This window comes from Plutella xylostella, chromosome 18 (assembly GCF_932276165.1).
Source record: "Plutella xylostella chromosome 18, ilPluXylo3.1, whole genome shotgun sequence".
Lineage (NCBI taxonomy): Eukaryota > Metazoa > Arthropoda > Insecta > Lepidoptera > Plutellidae > Plutella > Plutella xylostella.
The window spans coordinates 2063368-2083037 of NC_063998.1; the positions used below are offsets into that span (position 1 = coordinate 2063368).

The 19670-nt window shown below is 39.5% G+C and overlaps 2 protein-coding genes across 6 annotated transcripts; one reads left to right on the forward strand and one right to left on the reverse strand.

Annotated features, from left to right (window-relative positions):
• The first annotated feature begins 428 nt into the window (after positions 1 to 428).
• On the forward strand, positions 429 to 6329 carry LOC105392250. Of its 2 annotated transcripts, none has more exons than XM_048627412.1 (2): positions 429 to 584; positions 944 to 6329. In XM_048627412.1, exon 2 carries the CDS (start codon positions 1027 to 1029, stop codon positions 6214 to 6216), a length of 5190 nt encoding a protein of 1729 aa, XP_048483369.1. In that variant the 5' UTR covers positions 429 to 584; positions 944 to 1026; the 3' UTR covers positions 6217 to 6329. The 2 variants fall into 2 exon arrangements, with proteins under 2 accessions (XP_048483369.1, XP_048483370.1); XM_048627413.1 differs by lacking the exon at positions 429 to 584 and having other exon boundaries at positions 2061 to 2194; positions 2499 to 6329.
• An 8698-nt stretch (positions 6330 to 15027) lies between these two features.
• Positions 15028 to 19459, reverse strand: LOC105392321 (speckle targeted PIP5K1A-regulated poly(A) polymerase). 4 transcript variants are annotated; one of them, XM_048627417.1, is made up of 4 exons: positions 19228 to 19459; positions 18406 to 18447; positions 17816 to 17929; positions 15028 to 17148 (listed from the first exon to the last, which is right to left on the reverse strand). In XM_048627417.1, the coding sequence occupies exons 1-4, from the start codon at positions 19382 to 19384 to the stop codon at positions 15341 to 15343; spliced, it is 2121 nt and encodes a 706-aa protein (XP_048483374.1). In that variant the 5' UTR covers positions 19385 to 19459; the 3' UTR covers positions 15028 to 15340. The 4 variants fall into 4 exon arrangements, with proteins under 4 accessions (XP_048483374.1, XP_048483372.1, XP_048483373.1 ...); XM_048627415.1 differs by having other exon boundaries at positions 19216 to 19459; XM_048627416.1 differs by lacking the exon at positions 17816 to 17929 and having other exon boundaries at positions 18292 to 18447.
• Positions 19460 to 19670: the final 211 nt, after the last annotated feature.

A 19670-nucleotide genomic window follows, 5' to 3' on the forward strand; every position in this document is an offset into this window, starting at 1 on the left:
AGGCCAAACACAAAAGACAGAAGAGAGCAGTCAGATTATAACATTCACTTGAAGAAAATGTTAAGTGCATGTTATCTGACAACTATTAGAAAGAATAAATATGTATATTTAACTTGCATGCAAGAGGTTTCTACACTCTGTTTATTTAGAGTATGAACTGAGTAGAGTAGAATCCTAAAGAATAACAGAGAAGACAGCCTTAGAATGTGGTCATGTGAGAGTAAGAATTCGGTTTATTGTAACTACCGACCGGTATTAATATTTTAGAGATATTAATCCAAGATAGAAAATTTACCAAGGACCATCACCAGAATAATGAATCTCAAACAATAGATTTCGATTCAAATCAATTTTCGATTATGAACATTTTGTGGCACATCACTATTTAGAAATAGTTTTACCATTACCAACCTTACAAAACAAACTTTTTTCTCAAACTCATCTTGATCAATGGCGTATGGGCGTCTTTGTTTTATCGATAAAATCAATAAATTTAAACGACAGGAAGGCCATTTCCATGATTCAATGCGATTAAAGTGTATTTGTGAATTACGTTATTGTTATTGGCTGTGGACATACGATCGGTGAGTGGATTTTAAGTTTATTCCTGATAATAATCGAACATGGTAGCCATTGCCCATAAAATGATTTTAGCGATTCCTATTTAGAATTTAGATGATACCTACGCAGCATGTACGCTACTCAAGAGGTCTGTGATGATGATAAAATTTGAAAGGTTTAGTGGGTTATCTCAAATTTGTACTTGCATTTGGATGTTGTCGATGTATACCTCATTGAACAGTAACAGTAATCACATCCATGTTGTAACTTTAAGTTATAACAACAAACTTGAGACGCAAATTGTTGGAATGAAAACATTTAAGGCTAGATAAATGTACTATCTTTATGAGAACTTACTCGATCATTATCAATCACCTTTCAGACTGATCCTGTTTGTATCCAGGACAGAGAAGACATCAGAGGCTACTGTCGTGACACTTCAGCACTGTCAAGGACAAGTTGCCGATGGTAAAAATTGGCTCAAAGATGACGGAAGCATGGAAAACTCGAATAGAGATAGTCAAAGGTAAGGTAGAGACTATTCTTACAAAAATAAAAAAAGGAGAGACTGAACCAGTGGATTATTACAACCTCAAGTTGCTCAATGAACTTTTTATGAAGGAGACCCATATTTATATGGATAAGTTGACAGTAGAAGAATCCAGAACTTACACAGAAATACAAATAGAAGCAAAGCTCCTCGATAAGAAAAGCAATGGTGACCCACCAGTACAACATGTTGATCAATTGACATCCAAACTACCAAAATTAGAGTTACCACGTTTCAATGGAGACACTCTGAAGTGGAATGAATTCTGGGACCGTTTTAAATCCAGCGTAGATACCCAAAAACTTACCAAAGCTGACAAGTTCAGTTATTTGATGGCATCCCTGGACCAAGAGGCATTAGCGGCCATTGAAGGCTTAGACATAACTCATGAAAACTATGAGATTGCAGTCGATATATTAAAAGATCGTTTTGGTAAGCCTGGGATGGTCATTGATGCTCATTATGAAGCGCTTCTTAACCTCAAAAGTGCTCATTCACCAAATGAATGCATGAATGTATTTAATGAAATAGAGAAACACCTCAGGATTTTAAAAGCTTTGGGAGAAGATACTAACCACAATAATTTAAGAAGAATTATATTAAACAAGTACCCTGAAGATATTATCTATGAATTGAAAATGAAAGTAAAAGTAGAAGAACAAAGTGTTGATACTATAAGAAAATTACTGGAACAACAGATTACTGCTCGTGTCACTACAACGAAACCTTTGCTGAGTACACTATCGTTTACAAACACTACTGAGAAGAGACAATATCCAGTGAAGAGGAAATTCCCTACACCCAAAGTCACACCTGCAAAGAGAAAGAAGAGAAGCCTACCTTGTATCTTCTGTGATGGAGAACATTTTAATGACAACTGTAAGCAAGTGATGTCAGTAGAAGACAGGAAAAAGAAGATAATTGGACGTTGTTTTGTTTGCTTTAAAAAGGATCACACAGCAAGAGATTGCAAAGAAAAAAGAAGATGCTTCTACTGTGGTGAAATCGGAAAACATAATAGAGCACTGTGCAATATGGCCCAGAAAAGTACAACACTGCAGACTCGCAGCGAGAAGAATAAAGGTACTGTACTACAGACTGCTATAGCTCAAGTAAGAAGTAAAGATGGTACTTTACATAAATGTAGAATTTTACTAGATTCTGGTAGCCAAAGGTCGTACATCACTAAAAACCTAACTAAGATTATAATGCCAGAAATCATTGAAACAGATCACTTAATGATTTACACCTTTGGTCTGGAGCAACCTAAGAAGCTAGAGAGTCCTAGAGTTAAGATAGAATTAGTTTGTGACTCCGGCCACTCAAGATATGTAATAGTTAATGTTGTAAGCTTTATAACTCAACAGGTATCATGTTTTGATTTCAGACAGTACCAATTTGGTCAAGAAATAATTCCTTCAGATGATGGATCCATGGGCGGTGAGATAAATCTTCTCATTGGCAACGACTATTACTTCACATTCATCAAAAATGGAAAACTTAGCATTGAAGAAAACCTTTATTTAATTGAAACAGATTTCGGTTGGGTCTTCAGTGGCAGATCTCCCTTTCATCAAGAACATGTTCTTAGTGTAGCAACTTACATGCAAACTAACCTGCCAGATAACTTAGGTTTTGTTCAGCCGGACTTACCTATCAAGGAAGGAGAGATTAAACAACTTTGGGAGTTGGAATCCATCGGTATTAGAGATTCTCCAAAGACTACAAATGAAGAAGAAGCTTTAAGAAATTTCAACAGTACAGTTACGTTTGAAGAGAACAGATATCATGTCAAATGGCCGTGGGTCCAGTATCCACCAAACCTACCATCAAACTATGGTCTAGCTGTAGGAAGACTGACCAGCCTATTAAGAAGATTGGATAAGAATACTTTAGCCATTTATGATGACACCATTCAAGAACAGGAGTCATCTGGAGTGATAGAAAAAGTGAAGAATGCTTTTGAAAATGTGCAACATCCAATACATTACTTATCACATCACTGCGTGGTCAAGAAAGATAGCTCTACTCAACTGAGAATTGTCTATGATGCATCAGCTAAGTCTAAAAGTACACAATCTAGCCTGAATGAATGTATGTACAAAGGACCATTGATGCTTGAAGACTTAACTGGACTTATCTTGAGGTTTCGTCAACATGAAATAGGAATCCTAGCAGACATTGAGAAGGCCTTCCTACAACTAGGACTTCAGAACGAAGATCGTGACGTCACTAGATTCCTGTGGGTAAAAGATACTACAAAAGAAGTAACAGAAGACAACTTACAATGCTACCGATTTTGTCGAGTTCCCTTTGGAATAGTATCCAGTCCATTCCTACTAAATGCAACAATAAAGAGTCATTTTCTGAAATGTGGAGATGAAACACTTAAGAACGTAGCAGAAAAGATATATGTTGATAATCTTGTACTAGGAGCGAAACAACAAGATGAAGCTACAGGATTGTATCAAAAAATACATGCTTCCCTTCAAACAATCTCGATGAACGTGAGACAATGGAACTCAAATAACAAAGAATTTCTAAAAGAAATACCTGAACATCTACTTGAAGGCAAAGAAGTCACAAAGGTGTTAGGACTTGTGTGGGACACACTAGAAGATACATTAAAGCTTAAAACACAGATAAGTAACTGTGATAGAGATATGACTAAAAGGTATGTTCTTCAAGAAATAGCCTCAATCTACGATCCTTGTGGATTTAGCAGTCCTCTTCTTTTACCAGCTAAGGAATATCTACAGAGACTTTGGAAATTAAAACTTAAATGGGACACCAAACTGCCAGAAGACTTAAGAGACGAGTGGAATAGGATTGCAAGCAGTCTACACCAAACTCAAGATATTGAGATTCCAAGATACATAGGCGCTACGCAAGATAACGCAGTACATGAGTTACACTGTTTTACGGATGCATCCAAGGATGCCTACGCGGCAGCTGTCTACATCAAAACAGAATCACAGGATAAAGTGATAGTAAGACTGCTTATGTCCAAGTCAAAACTGACTCCACTCAAAGACCAAGATAATCTACAAATTCCGAGGTTGGAACTATTGGGTACTCTTATTGGCAGCAGACTTTTAAGATATGTGAGACAACACTCTGAAATACCGATATCTAAACAATACCTTTGGACTGATAGTCAAGTTGTTATAAGCTGGTTACGCTCAGAAAAGCTATTGCCTCCTTTTATCTCAAGAAGAGTTACTGAAATAAATAAACAAGACACGCAAGTTTTGTATGTGAAATCAGCGGATAATCCAGCAGATATTGCAACCAGAGTTGCAGACTTTACACCTGCAAAAAGAGAACTATGGTTTGAAGGACCCCAATTTTTGAAGAATGAAAGAGAATACAAGAATAACTGGGCAATCACACAAAACCTGTGTGCTTTGGAGGGTCTGACCCAGTCAGAAGGATATCCTGAAAATGAGTCCACTGAAAATGAAGATGGACCTACGTTAAATGAAGCAAATGTAAACCCAGAATCATTGCAATTGCAACAAAGTGAAGAAACGATTACCAATATTACTGCTAAAATCAAGAGAGAACAGAAATTACACTACCCACAGGAATGTGCAGGAAAAAGTACTGATTTGAGTCGTAGCCTTGGTGTATTCAAAGATGAAAATGGCTTACTCCGATGCAGAGGAAGGATAGTCTTAACTGACCTGCCTTATGACCGCAAATATCCCATCCTCCTACCGAAAGATTCCAGTCTGACAGAAGAAATCATATCCAATATTCATAAGGACAACTATCACGTTGGAGTAACACATACTCTTTCTTTAATTCGTGAAAAGTATTGGATCCCACAAGGGAGATGTAAAGTGCAAAAAGCACTGAAGAGATGTTTACAGTGCAGGAAATATGGTGGAGGTCCTTACAGACTACCTCAGATGCCTGACTTACCAGAAGAAAGAGTAAACTTCACTTCAGCGTTTTCATTCATCGGCCTGGACTATCTTGGACCTCTTCTAGTTACCACGGATAAAGGACAAACAGAAAAGAGATGGATATGCCTATACACCTGTTTAGCTGTGAGAGCAATTCATCTTGAAATAGTGAAGGATCTTACGGCGGAACAGTGTACCTTGGCACTCAGAAGGTTCATAGCAGAACGAGGATTGCCACGTCTCATAATATCTGACAATGCAGCTCAGTTCAAGCTTACAGCAGAAGTCATGACCGGACCATACTGTATTGACAACAACTTACAGTGGAAGTTCATCCCAGAGTTAGCACCTTGGCATGGTGGCTTCTATGAACGCTTAGTTGGCTTGGTTAAACATTGTATGAAGAGATCGTTAGATACCCGTTTGCTGGGAGACAACGAACTGTCAACTATTGTGAAAGAAATTGAGTTGGTACTTAACACAAGACCGTTGACCTATGTTGGGGCTGAACATGAACATATATTGAAACCCCTGGACTTCCTTCGAATGAATGACTGTTTGATGCAAACTTCTGAAGTACCATATGAATCCAGAGAAGATACTATTACAAAGGAACTACTAATAAAGGGATGGAAGAGAAGCCACAAACTTGTAGATGAATTCAGAAAAATGTTCATCAACCAATATCTTAATGCTTTGAAGGAAAGAACACAAATACGACATAAACAGCCCAGAGTGGTCAGCCAGTCCAAACCTAAGGTTGGGGATGTCGTACAGATCAAAGGTGATAACAATAACCGTTCTACTTGGAAGATAGGTAAAATAATATTGCTTCATAGAGGAAGAGACAATGAAGTGAGAGTAGCAACAGTTAAGGTTGGTGACAAGGAATATATAAGATCCATTGCCCATCTTTTCCCATTGGAGATAGAAGAACATGAACACATAGAAAAGGAACATGCATCTACTAGGACAGAATCAGACTGTAGGGAAGAAACAGAAACATTGAAAACTACTCAAGAAACAGAGATGGAAGGGAGAAGCGTTGACATGCCCACCGAAATAGAAACAGTAGAACCTACTACTGATCAGAGAAGTAATAGTCGTGCCGCCGCAAGACGAGCTAAAGAAAAGATTGCTCAATGGACCAAGGAATTAGTAAATTTAATATGTGTGAATTGTATTCAACTATAGTTATTTAAAGGTATCGATGTATCGTATACTTTAAGTATAATTAGAAGTATATAATATGTAATTGAATAGTATACTTTCTTATTCTTGATGAATAAATGTCACGTATGATTCTATGTTTTTGTTGTTATTGAATTACATTTCTTGGCCTTTCATTAACTTTAGGTAGGTAATAAATTAATAAGAATTTAGTCAAAGATAAATAATTTATTTCAATAACTTACTAATAATAATATTAACTATTTTAATATAATCAAACTTTTTTAAACAATAACAATACATAATAGTTTCTTCCCTGTTCCTTTGGGAGTGTCGCGAAACGCGATTCCAGTTAAAATAAGTTTGCAGAAACGAAACGTGAGGGATAAGTAGTTGGTAAGGTTGGTAACACTGTTTAAGAAAAATAAATAGAGAGGAGTTATAGGAGGGAAAAAAATGGTGATTGTTACTGGTGAAAGAAAAGAAAAGAAGAGGTTCTTGGAGGAGATGTGGTGAGTTACAAGCCGTATAAGGACGATAACATCGGTGAGTTCTTATCATTATGTTATTATAGAAACCTGAGAATTAGGTGGCAGAGGAATGGCTCAGAAAGGGGTGGTTTGGAGGCCATTACCGGGACACAGAGGTCCCACCAGAAAGATAAGGTTCTACATTCGAAGCTCTTAAGAAATGATTTTATGTATGTAAGATTTGATATAGGTATGCGAAGCAGAAAGAGCCAGACATGTTCATTGGAAGGTAAGAAAATAATTATATGCCTACTAAATACTTTATTTACATTTGTAGTTATGTGAACCCTACGATTTTAATCGCAATGCTATTATGCATTCGCGACAGTGACAGTTAAATAAAGTCAATTTTTTCTCTCCACCTTTAATTTGCAAGGTGCGGGTGCCTATATAAATAGAGTGAGTCGCCCGCGCGCCTCAGTTGGTTTTTGATTTTTGAAGTGAACACTTCGGAAAAATGGCTCAATGTAGCCACGGTTCTCATCGGCTTCGCTCCGACGGGGAAAAATATAATATTGAATTTGCGGAGTCCTCGCTACCGGGAGCTGTAGCGTGATGCGGACCAGGCGGCGCGGGGCCTGCCGGCTGCTGCGCACGCAGCCATTGCTGAGGATTTCGCAACGAAGGTTTGAGTTGATAAGCCGTGAGTAAAATGCTATTATTTACTGCTTTTAAAAGCTCAGCCACTGGTCATAATGCTCCGGCGCTTGGGGTTTTTTCCCACGCAGTAGGGTCCGATTCAATAGTCGTGGTGATGATTGATCACATATTCCGGTCCTACTAGTGGCGCTTGAGCTAGATACTTACATTAATGACCGCTTTAAGTAAAGCATATGTTAATTTTATACAGGAAAAAATAATAAAAATATATTTTTCTACCATCAATTTCTAATATTTTTAGAAAACAGTTGATAAAAACTTTGCTATTACAATAATGCACTTGATTATAGCTTATGTAAGGCTTTACAAACAGGAGCTTTCCAGGACCGTCATAGGATTTTTTACAGGAAGCACGTGGCTCCGAGTTTCAGTATGTTGGGACATTGTGGCATGTGCGGCGAGTAATGTGATCCGCCGGTACCTACCCGCTGAGGGTAGGCAGGCCGATTCGGTGAAATTGAAGTTTCGTGTAACCTGCACTCGGCCCTGTGCTCCCGCGCTGGCCGCCGTCTCGTGGCACCTGCATCGCAGCGTACACCCGGCCCTGCGCTCCTGCCCTGGCCACAGGTTCTTGCCACCTGCATCGCAGCGTACACCCAGTCCTGGCCCTGGCCACCGGTTTGTGGTACCTGCATCGCTGCATAGACCCAGCCATGCACTCCTGCCCTGGCGGCTGTACACCCGGTCCTGGCCCTGGCCACCGTTTTGTACCACCTGCATCGCAGCGTACACCCGGTCCTGGCCCTGGCCACTGGTTTGTGCTACCTGCATCGCTGCATAGACCCAGCCATGTACTCCTGCCCTGGCGGCTGTGTTGTCCCACCTGCATCGCTGCGCACACCTGGCACTCCTGTTCTGGTTGCCAGATCCAAACGCCCCCTGTCTGGGAAGAGATTTTATGCTCAGCGGAAACGCCTGCACTATTGCTAGCACGGTCATCATCATCATCAGCCATCATTATGAGCTTATTTAGAAGGTATCGAGTAACGTGCGCTATTCATCAGTGATTTTGGCATATGCAGACGAACGTTTACTGCCAAGGTTAGTCATGTTAGCCATACAAGGGCACACCAACGAAGCCTGAGTAACCACCTGCAGTCACCGTAGCCACATCGGCATGGATGACGACAAATCGGGTAACGTGCACCGCTTCTAAAAGTGTTATAGCACTTCAATTTGATGCCTCCGCTGAGGTAGGGTATTCTATTAAAGCAGCTTTCTTCTGAACTGCCCAAAGTGACCTGTAGACTGCTCCTGGGGATAGTTGTGCAATCAATTTTTTATTTCGATGTCTCTGCTGAAGAAACTGTCTAATGCAGCTTTTGTTCTAAGCTGCCTAAAGATCATTGGACTGCTCATGGGAATGGTGACGCACGGTAAGTACAGGAGCGTTACTCTATACTGATGAGAAACGAACGAACGAGAGCTGTCGTGCAATCGGCACGTTTAATACATACAAACAGATAGAGCGGCTCGCGCCGCAGTGCACTGAAAGTTCGTTTTTCGTCATATAAAGTGACCCCCCAGACACTATCTTAAGTATCATGACACATCGGCAGATTCCAGCTTTGAGTCTTTTCTTTTCTCGGCTGTGAGCAAAGTGAATCCCACCGGCGAGTGTTCAACCTAAAAGCACTGAGCTAATTCCTGATTTCGTGAAAGTCGCTGTTGCTATACCATACCGCTTCACAAGTTACCGAATTTATTATGATCCTACTGTCGGGTGATCATGATCGGAGTGTCATCGCGGTTTCTGAGTGGCACCATATTAGCTGTCTTCCTTATGTCCCAGTGGATTGTGAGTGTGTATCCGAGCTCTTTGTTGAAAAATGCGTGAACCTCCTACGCAGCAGCTGTCTTCTAGTTGTGTATCGAATAAATCGAGTAACGGTGCTCTTGCACGAGACGACTACCTTTTGGTAAAATTATAACTTGCACTATTCTGGGAACATGCATATACGTACTGTGTACTGTGTATCACATCACGTGTAGCCGCAGCCCTACTCAATGTACGGAGCTAGATAATAAACAATGGCAGTCGTCATTAAATTTCTATGAATTTCGAAGGTCATCATTTGGAGCACAATCCAAAGTGTGAAAGTACCTATTCATGCCTAAACGGCTTCTCTAATATAAATGTATTTTTAATTCGATTTTGGCGCAAACGTTTCATAACTATTTTTCAACACTGTATCTGCTGAAACTACTGAGACTGACTGGTTAAGATGCAGACGTGCCGTTTTCACAATTCCATTTTGAGTAATCCTCAACTGTTTTATGGATCTTTCAGTTAGTTACGTAACTAGTTACCAAGTAAAAAATTACTTACTTGTGTCATGCTCGTACTCGCATCTCATTTAGGAGCTCTCTGGCCTCTAGCTGAAGGCTAGAACTGGTATATATATCTACTAAGCTAGTACAGAGTTATAGCCGGGCAGCGGTGACGTGGCAGCTGCTTGATTTATTAGAGTTTGCTGAAAACTTTCTAAATAAGTAATAATTATTAGTCATAATATTAACTCTTTGCAGTTCTTTCAGAATGCAATACCAGGTCGCTGAAGTAGGTAACCTTCCTTAACTGGACAACAACAACAAGAAGCCTTTTTGTTTTAAATAATGTCACAGTTATTCGCCGTTCCACTGTCATATCGATGTCCAAGGACTTTTTCTTGGGTATAGCTAACTACCTAAGTTTACCTATAGATAGCCGCAAGCTATCCGCTGTTGGCGAACTGTCAGTTCTGATTGATAAGTCAGGCTCGAGGTGGCTCGTCCAACTGTCCATGTTCCCGCCACCATGATTGTTGCTTCCACAGATTAGAGAGTCTATGTTGGCTGTCGTTGCATCAGGTCTGATCAGGTACAACTAACATCTTTACGTACCATGTTTATTTAATCGAGCTATTTTATTTTGTTTTATCTAGGTTGACTTAATGGTTTCAAAATCGAACCTACAACAATGTAAGTAGGTACCTGCCTACGTACCTTTGAAGTTGCAACAAGGCGAAGCCTTAAGGTTTTGGCCGAGACCTGCCCTTAGTGTTGACGAACATACCTAAAGGTGACCTTGTTAATGTTTTTCATATGAAGTACTGAACATTTTACTTATCCTGGTGGCATGACTGATCATTTACTTACCCAGTTAAGACATGTTAGCCGGGTTTCATTTATCAACTATTATAATTGCTATTGTTGTGTTAATCAATCTTTATTAATTGATGTCATCTACCAAGGAATGCTGCCAGAGCTCATAATATTCACACATGATGATACAGAATGATAGTAGCCCACAAAATGGGTGCAAAGGCTTATAAAATAACTTTCCTTCCTAGTAGGACTGCACAGGAACTCGTTAACCGCCGAGTTAGTTAGAATACAAAATTAGACTGTGTGTTACTTGTCAATCTAGAATATGAATATAGTGACCTGCATCATGTTTTGAAAAACTGAATACTTAGTTATCCGCCAGTGTCACAGCCTTCATCTAATATTTTCCAGTAGCTGATGAGGCTGAGATATTTAGTAAAATTATCTTCCCTTCAAGCACCACTCCTCGTTCCAAGGACTAGATGCCGCGCCAGGTGTTGCAGGCCGTGTCGTCGTACAGGGCTGACTGAGCAGGTCCACGAGGCTCCAGGGTCGGCTGCTGCATTTCTGAGGTCAGTCCAGAATTACATACCCTAGTCAGCATGTGCTGACCTGAGCCCCAGCGGCCTGGATCGATATTCTACATTTTACAGCTTTTAATATTGTTGCAAAGTATTTCACTGGTTCCATCCATTCGGCTAGTGTATGTTAAAAATATTGCCTTGACAATAACAAGATTTTGATCAATAATTACTTATAAGTATTGCTTTCGAAGAGGCACTGTGTGTATCCATATGTATAAATACCTACCTATATGTATAGGTACATACCTTCCATAACTTTCTGACAAGTCAGGAATAATAAGGAAGTACTTAAGTCTTATGTATACTTATACCTTTCTTTTTAGTATATCTATTACCTAGAAATCTATGCATTATAAATTTATAGATTCAAATATTTATCTACTGATATACTCATCAGTAGCTTATGGGTCACAGTTGGTTTTCTCTCCACCATGCGATAATAAACACATCTCACAATGTTTAACTAGGTTTCAGATAGGCTCAGACTACATAATAGACGCATTTTTCCTGAAATAAAAATGACATATTATGTATCTAGCCTATCTGAAACCTAGTCATTTCTGCATGGTGATATTACAACTGAGGCGCGCGGGCGACTCACTCTATTTATATAGGCACCCGCACCTTGCAAATTAAAGGTGGAGAGAAAAAATGGACTTTATTTAACTGTCACTGTGACCCTTATGATGCCGAACACGGAGAAAGTCGAAACGCCATATCTCACAATGTTTAACTAGGTTTCACAATGTTTAACTAGGTTTCAGATAGGCTAGATACATAATATGTCATTTTTATTTCAGGAAAAATGCGTCTATTACTTCCATGCTTGGGTCTGAGAAAGGGGCAACCTCGTTATGCTGGGGCCACATTACCGCGGTTGGCATATCACGGTTGTGTAGCCCCAGCATTAGAGAAGTACTTAGGTACCTCAGAGACGTGATGCCGTTGGCGGCGGGCCACCTGCCGCTGCCGACCGTGCGCCTCTCTAAGTACATCGCCGCCAACAACAATGGTAACATAAATAAATATGTGCACTCTAGGTACCTACCACAGCCACCTACAATAGAGTACTTACTCACCCTCTTACCAACTAATGTACCTTTCCTTGCTCACCAATTTCTATGGTATGGTGGGTCAGTCTTTATATGCTGCTACTATTCGCTCGCTCTTATGGGTCATCTTGAGATTATACAGGGTGTCCCAAAAGTCAACGTCATCCCTTAAAGGGCTGATAGGTCAGCTCATGAGAGGCCAGAATATCACAAGATGACCTTAGTAAAAACTCGATAATTTTCGAGATATTGACACTTTTATAAATTTGCTGAAAATCGACACCTTGGATCAGTTTTTTGCGTGCCGCCGGTACAAAAATCCATATTGTTAGAATTTGTTTGGTGTTGCATCACCCTGTATAGCCCTGCTATTGATTGCAGTCAAAAAAAAATCGAGTAATGCTGTATGTTTAAAAATAACACGGTTTTCAAAGTCATAAAAGGTTATCGTATTTTTTTATAAACAACTTTGACTCTACATACTGTAAAAAAAATATACCACGCAAACCTGGCACCTTATTTGAAAAGATTGCTCATTTAATGCAGTTTCTAAAATGGTATGAAACGTTGCTATTGTTTTAATTAACAAAAAAGTTATTGCTATTTTAGTACAAAACAACCTCGATGTAAAATTGTTTGAAGGAAATTTATCTGACTGAATTTATTAAGGGTAAGTCATGTTGGAATGAGTAAAAGTAAAATAGGTGGTGAGGTCAGCCGTGGCAACATAGATGACGCAAAAATAGCTAAGAAAAAACTTACCAAACTCTTATAAAACATATTTTGCGTTTTTTACACCTTATTTAAAAAAAAGAAACATTTATTGACTTTTATTTCTCAAAATCATAACACCACATTATTATATTAAGTACATAATCAGCAAAAAATAATACTCATTAATGGTCATAATCATAATTTTGAGAGTTTGGTTTTGTTTAACAATACCTTTAAAATAAATAACAAGTAATTAGAGGTAATGTTAATGACAAACTGATCTGTCCCTTTTTTGTGGGTGTACAATGTACACGTGTAAGCGTTTTACTTGTACAATATCACACATTAGCACTACTCAGGAATGTACGTTACCATGTGCTACATTTATGGGGAATGTGGAGTTGCTATAGTCCACTTTTCTCGAGAAAGATACTCAAAATGCGTTTTTTTTTAATTCTATGACAACGTTGTCTCTTTTCCCACTCCCGGCCACACCACCTATTTTACTTTTACTCATTCCAACATGACTTACACTTAATAAATTCAGTCAGATAAATTTCCTTCAAACAATTTTACATCGAGGTCGTTTTGTACTAAAATAGCAATAACTTTTTTGTTAATTGAAACAATAGCAACGTTTCATACCATTTTGGAAACTGCATTAAATGAGCAATTTTTTCAAATTAGGTGCCAGGTTTGCGTGGTATATTTTTTTACAGTATGTAGAGTCAAAGTTGTTTATAAAAAAATACGATTACCTTTTATGACTTTGAAAACCGTGTTTTTTTTAAACATACAGCATTACTCGATATATTTTTTTGACTGCGATCAATAGCAGGGCTATACAGGGTGATGCAACACCAAACAAATTCTAACAATATGGATTTTTGTACCGGCGGCACGCAAAAAACTAATCCAAGGTGTCGATTTTCAGCAAATTTATAAAAGTGTCAATATCTCGAAAATTATCGAGTTTTTACTAAGGTCATATTGTGATATTCTGGCCTCTCATGAGCTGACCTATCAGCCCTTTAAGGGATGACGTTGACTTTTGGGACACCCTGTATATTGTGATGTGAGTTTTTTGTCTCACCGCTTCCTCGCTGCGCGTCGAATCTTATCCTCCAAATATGATAATGTTTGATCCTCTGATCCCAGACGAGTTCCCATGCTGTGGTGAGTCAGAGCCATGGAAGTAATAAGTACTTACTTCCATGGTCAGAGCAGGAGTGCTTGTTGACCGTCACATTTCGAAGTAGTATATAGTTCTGAAGGGCATTGTAGGACGCGAAGGGACCACTAGCCTACATTTTATTACTGCCATTCTATTGAAATTATATTTAAAGTTGCGTGTTTTCGGCAGGTACAGTAGGTATAAAAATAATAAAAGAAATAAGCAGGTATATTAATTTTTTGTATTCACAGAGACCATGACTACAAATTAATAAAAAAACAATAGAATTAAAAAATATTGATAAGCTTACCTACTCAAAGTACAATATTATTATGTCAACATGGTAAAAATAAGTACTTTTAGCCAACAAGTTCATTGAGAAAATTCATAATGGACTACATCCCTGAATGGATTCGAAAAACTTTCCATAATTTTAATACAACACTACTTTCACATTTAATTCTAATTAAATATCTAAATAAGATGTAACAAAATATAGGTTCTCTAATCACAAGTATTACAATAATTATCTCCGAGGCAACGAAATTCAGAAATAGTATTGAATAAATTGACAAGCACATAATAATGTATAAAGATTCCGTATTCGGCTACGGAACCCTAAAAGACAAGCAACAGGCACTTGGAAAATGCAAGATTCATATTATTAAAATTATTGTAAGAACCTCTTTAAATACTACAAATTATTGTTGTGCTGAACATATCTGCAATTTCATAAATATTAAACTTGAATCCACTGAGCGCACGTCAGTAACGGCCTTCAAAAAGACATGATGAAATTTATAAAAATATCCGTATTTAAAGCGCCTCTTGTGTGTTCTAAAGGAACTACAAAATTCCATTATATGGCATTGGGAATCCGTACAAACATAATTAAACAAAAACTAAGTTCTAAAAAATCATGGTTTTGTAACTGTAAATCATGTTCTTGTAACTATTCCAAATTAAACAAACTCTGATCAGATGAGCCATTCTGCTTTCGCCATTTGACGATAGGAAATACCTGTGGCCTATTCAACATTCGTACATTATGCCAATGTTGTATGTACTTTCAACAGATAACAGTTCTAAGTATTTAATGTGCACACATTAGTACATAAATTACAGCACACGGTAGAGATCGCTTTAAAAGTAATTAAACTTCTTTATTAATTCAATAACTATTATTTATCTGTATAAAAGGCAATAGAGAGTATTGTATTTACTATTAATCATTAACAGTCAAACTATAACATCAATGACTTTGTATTACATTCAGAATAAAATCTACATTGTACTTTGTAATCATCATAACTATAGAACTAGTAAAAGCACTTTTAAAACTGTACACTAAATTGATAAAGCTATCATTTCTGTCGTAGCGCTTTCAATATTACTATTGTCTTTCACAATTTCGGCATTTTCATCTTTCACAATTTCGTCATTGACATCTTTCGCAATTTCTGCATTTACATCTTTCACATTATCAGATGTTACTTCTGTAACGTTTTCATCACTTGTTTTCGCGTCACTACTATTTGTATCCGTCACTTTTTCGCCACTCTCCGTCACCGTATTATTCTTTTCTCTTTCATCGCCATTGCTATCACCATTTGTTTTGTTTAATTCCTCCGTATCACTTTTAGATTGTGCCGCATCTTTTGCATCCCCTTTTGCCATCCCGGTGTCGTCTTTACTGTTATTCCCTGCGTCTCCTTTTTCCATTCCCGGTATGACTATTGGTTTTTTAGTCGGCGGTTTTAGCAGATTCATCGTCCAAGTCGGCATAGTGCTTATGAAGAAGCGGCCGAATTCCACAAACAGCTCCATCGGTGCATTCGAAAGCTTCACCGTGACCGTCGCTATGCGCGGGTTTTCACTGTACGTCATTATCACTTGGAACTCCATTTCTATCGGCGGCGTGTCCTTGGCTAGGATCTCTTCCGTGATCTTCATCTCTTTCTCTAGGAACCCTAAATTTGCGTTCCTGAGTTCCTTGCTGACATTCCGCCGCCGCCACACCGGCTGCCGCATGATCGTCCAGTACTTCTCCTTTTCCTTCTTCTGTTCTGGGTTGGTTTTCTCCTCTATCTTCCCCAGTTGCAGCTTCAGTATCTTCTCGAAGACGCTGAGTACCACCATGCGCACTGTTCCCTTCCAGTCGGGGTCCTTCAACGCCTCGAAATACTTCGGGAACATGCTGAATCTGAACTCGCGGTGGACCCGGCCCTTGTTCAACTTGGGCCGCTGCAGCAAAATGGTCTTCAGGAAGTTCTGGCAGTTATTCAGCTTCTCTGTTTCGTAAGCGTTTGCTGCAAATTTAAAGTAAGCCACGATGTCCTCTGCCAACCTCGACCCGACTGACGAAGCCACATTATGCGACAGCTCAAACGGATCTTGCACGCAGAATGACGTAGTCACCCGCATCGGAAAGGAAATTTCATCCGTAACGTTCTTGCAATACCGCGTATATTCCGGCGGCAAGAGCCCCGGCTCCTTAAACCATTGCTTCTTAATAGGCTTCCCCATAAACGGACACACTACTAACTCATGGAAGTTAAAGTTAGCGTAGAACTCAAAGAAACCTCCTAGCAACTCCGCTATAGATGACGTGTTAGTCGTCGGTGGTATCATATCCCTCTTGTTCATGAATCCTGTATTCCAACCATCGACTATATAATCATTTTCCGCATCTCTTTGCAGCCATTCCACGGACGGCAGTATCGACATCGGCGGCTGCTGCAGATAGAATATCAACAACATCGTCAGCGCATAATTCGACAGTCTCCCCGTGCCCGACAACTCATGTACTTTCGCCCAGTACTTTATTATCACCGCTATCGGGATCAGCTTCGGATCGGCATGCAACAAGAACGTTATAAGCTTACTATTCTGCGCTCCTAGCGGGGTTTTGAAGCTCAAATCGCAGTTGGTACCCGTCGGTATATGATAGAACTTGACTATCGGGGTATTAGCTCGTGGTATAGAGAGTATCTCTGCGAAGTTGGCGGGGTATTGTTGCAGTAGTCTCTTTGCCTTGTTGACGTGGTTTGCTTGAGGGTAGTGGAAGCGGGGGGGGAGGTCCACGAAGCAGTCCGCGTCGCTTGTCTTGATGCCGAGACCGGTAGTTATGGAGCCGAAAGGCATCGCCACGCAACCTGGAAGGGAGATAGTTTTGTTGTTATAAGGTTTTACCAGCGAGTTTAAATCGCGCAAATTATGGCGAAGAATAGAGAGGAGTAAGCAGAGCTGACCACCAACATCCAGTAGTGGAGAGGCACAAGAAGAAGAAAATCATGTTGCAGCGCAAACATAGCTGGTAAGTATGTTATGTGACATTGCGGCCCTCAATCCTCCGGACTGACGACCTTAGAGTATTTTAGACAGCTAGTAGTGACTTGATGTCTCCTTAGGAGAGGCCTATGTTTAACAGTGTCTGATAACTATGGGTCTTTGACAACGTAGCTCATCATTGGTGAGTCGTCTTTGATGACTTACCTTGTCTAAGACTTAAATCCGCAGTCAATCAAAATAATTTCTCAATACCTATCATAAAGCATGGTCGCGAAGCATAGCGAAAAACGGGCATTGATCTTTAATTTTATATATATGTCTCTGTCGCAAGCGCACAGTAATAGTGCCCTCACGCTCACACAGTAACCTTTGTATCCGGCGGCAGAGGTTGTGATTGGTTGCAGAAGCAAAGGTCAACGTCCGATTTTCTCTATGCTTGCTGACCGGCCTTTAGCAAACGTCATTCTATCGCGATGGATCTATGATCTAAGGATCTATCATACATCATTTTATTTTTTATCTGAATCATACCGGGCCAAACAGTGCTCAAAGCCGCCTCCACATCAGCATACAATGTCGATATTCTCTCCACCTCGCCCTGCGTGAGCCTCACCCGGGCCAGCACCGCCGCGGTCTGGGCGAAGACTACTATGACCTGTGGCAGTGGCTGATGATGATGATGATAGGTCTCTGACAACTAACTAAAAACCAACCGACACCATTGATTTCTTACCTTGTCAAAGACTTCATTCTGCAGTCAATCCAAATAATATCTCAATACCTATCATGAATTAAAGCACGGACCCTAAGCACAGCGAAAAACGGGCATTGACCTTTATGCCGTCACGCTCGCCAGTAACCTTGATGGCCGGCGGCAGAGAGAGTTTGTAATTCGTTCTAGATGGAAAGTTCAACGTCCGATTTTCTCTGTGCTTGCCATGCTATCATGATGAATCTATGATCTGAGCATCTATCATACATAATTTTATATTATATATTTATCATACCAGGCCAAACAGTGCTCAAGGCCGCCTCCACATCAGCATACAACGTGGATATTCTCTCCACCTCGCCCTGCGTGAGCCTCACACGAGCCAGCACCGCCGCGGTCTGGGCGAAGAAGTCGCCCGTCAGGTCTATGTCTTTGGGCTCCACGATTATGCCTGGAATTGGTGGGGGTTGGTAGTTAAATTAACAGGTAAGTAATTACTATTACTTGATAAATATGTGTAATAAAGTAATTAATATCAAATGGTCGCTAGTGTTTGCGCAAGCATCGGTTTCCCATGATGTTTTTATGTACCTACACATCTGTGTTTCATGAAATAATTATTAATACCAAATATTTGACAAATTTTTGTTTACATCAGTAGTAGATTTCTATTACACTTTATTTTAAGCACATGAATATATAGTACACTATAGGAAGGGAGGCCATCCGAGTCTAATCGAGTATGCCACCGCTGCTCTATAGTCTATGCGAAGTGTAAGTTTTTTTAAATTATAATACGAGTAATAATATTTTTCCGTACAATGAAGACCTCATGAAGACACATTGATGTATGTATAAAGTTGATAGATGAAACCATAACTGCACAACAATTAATAAAAACACAACAATGGTAACAAACAACATATAAAATGAGTTTTTTGGAGGCAATTTATTATGTAAACCAAAACATTGCAAGAAGAGTTAGCAAGTTCGTAATAAGCTATGACTTTTACACTTTGAGCGTAGTACGAGTAATAGCTTTACAGACCGGTAGCTACATTAAAAAAGGCTATTAACTCTGAAATCAACAGAAAGCGATTCAATATTGCCTCCAAAACCCACACACTCACACACAAAAATACAACACCAAAACTCACAATAAAATTCGCCGCGGCTTCGTCCAAGCGTAAAGAAAAAGAAAACAAAAGGCACAACTAACATTTTTGCTTACTAAGATTAAACTGTCGGCCCGGCGGCTTTTGGTATTCCTTAGTAAACTTCCTTATAGTGAGGAAACTTCCATACACATGTATGGTGTTTGAGGCTTCGACGGCTGTTTCTACGTCTTGTGCGTTGTTGCATACTAGGACGGCGAAGTGGTCGGTCATTTTCTCCACTTTCACTCGAGCGACGCGGGCGAATGCACGCAATAGGTCTTGGGTTAGCGCGTACTTTGGGTAACCTGGAATTTTAAAGTCATTTTTGTTACACAAGGAACGATTATTACTTGGATAAACTGTGTTGGAAGTTGGTCCACTGGGGGTTAGTGCGTTTACATATATTATCTATGTGGATGTAAAGGATTTTTATAAAAAAAAAAATTTACATGGAACATCATCATCAGCCTATAGCAGTCCACTGCTGACGTAGGCCTCTCCCAAAGCACGCCACTGG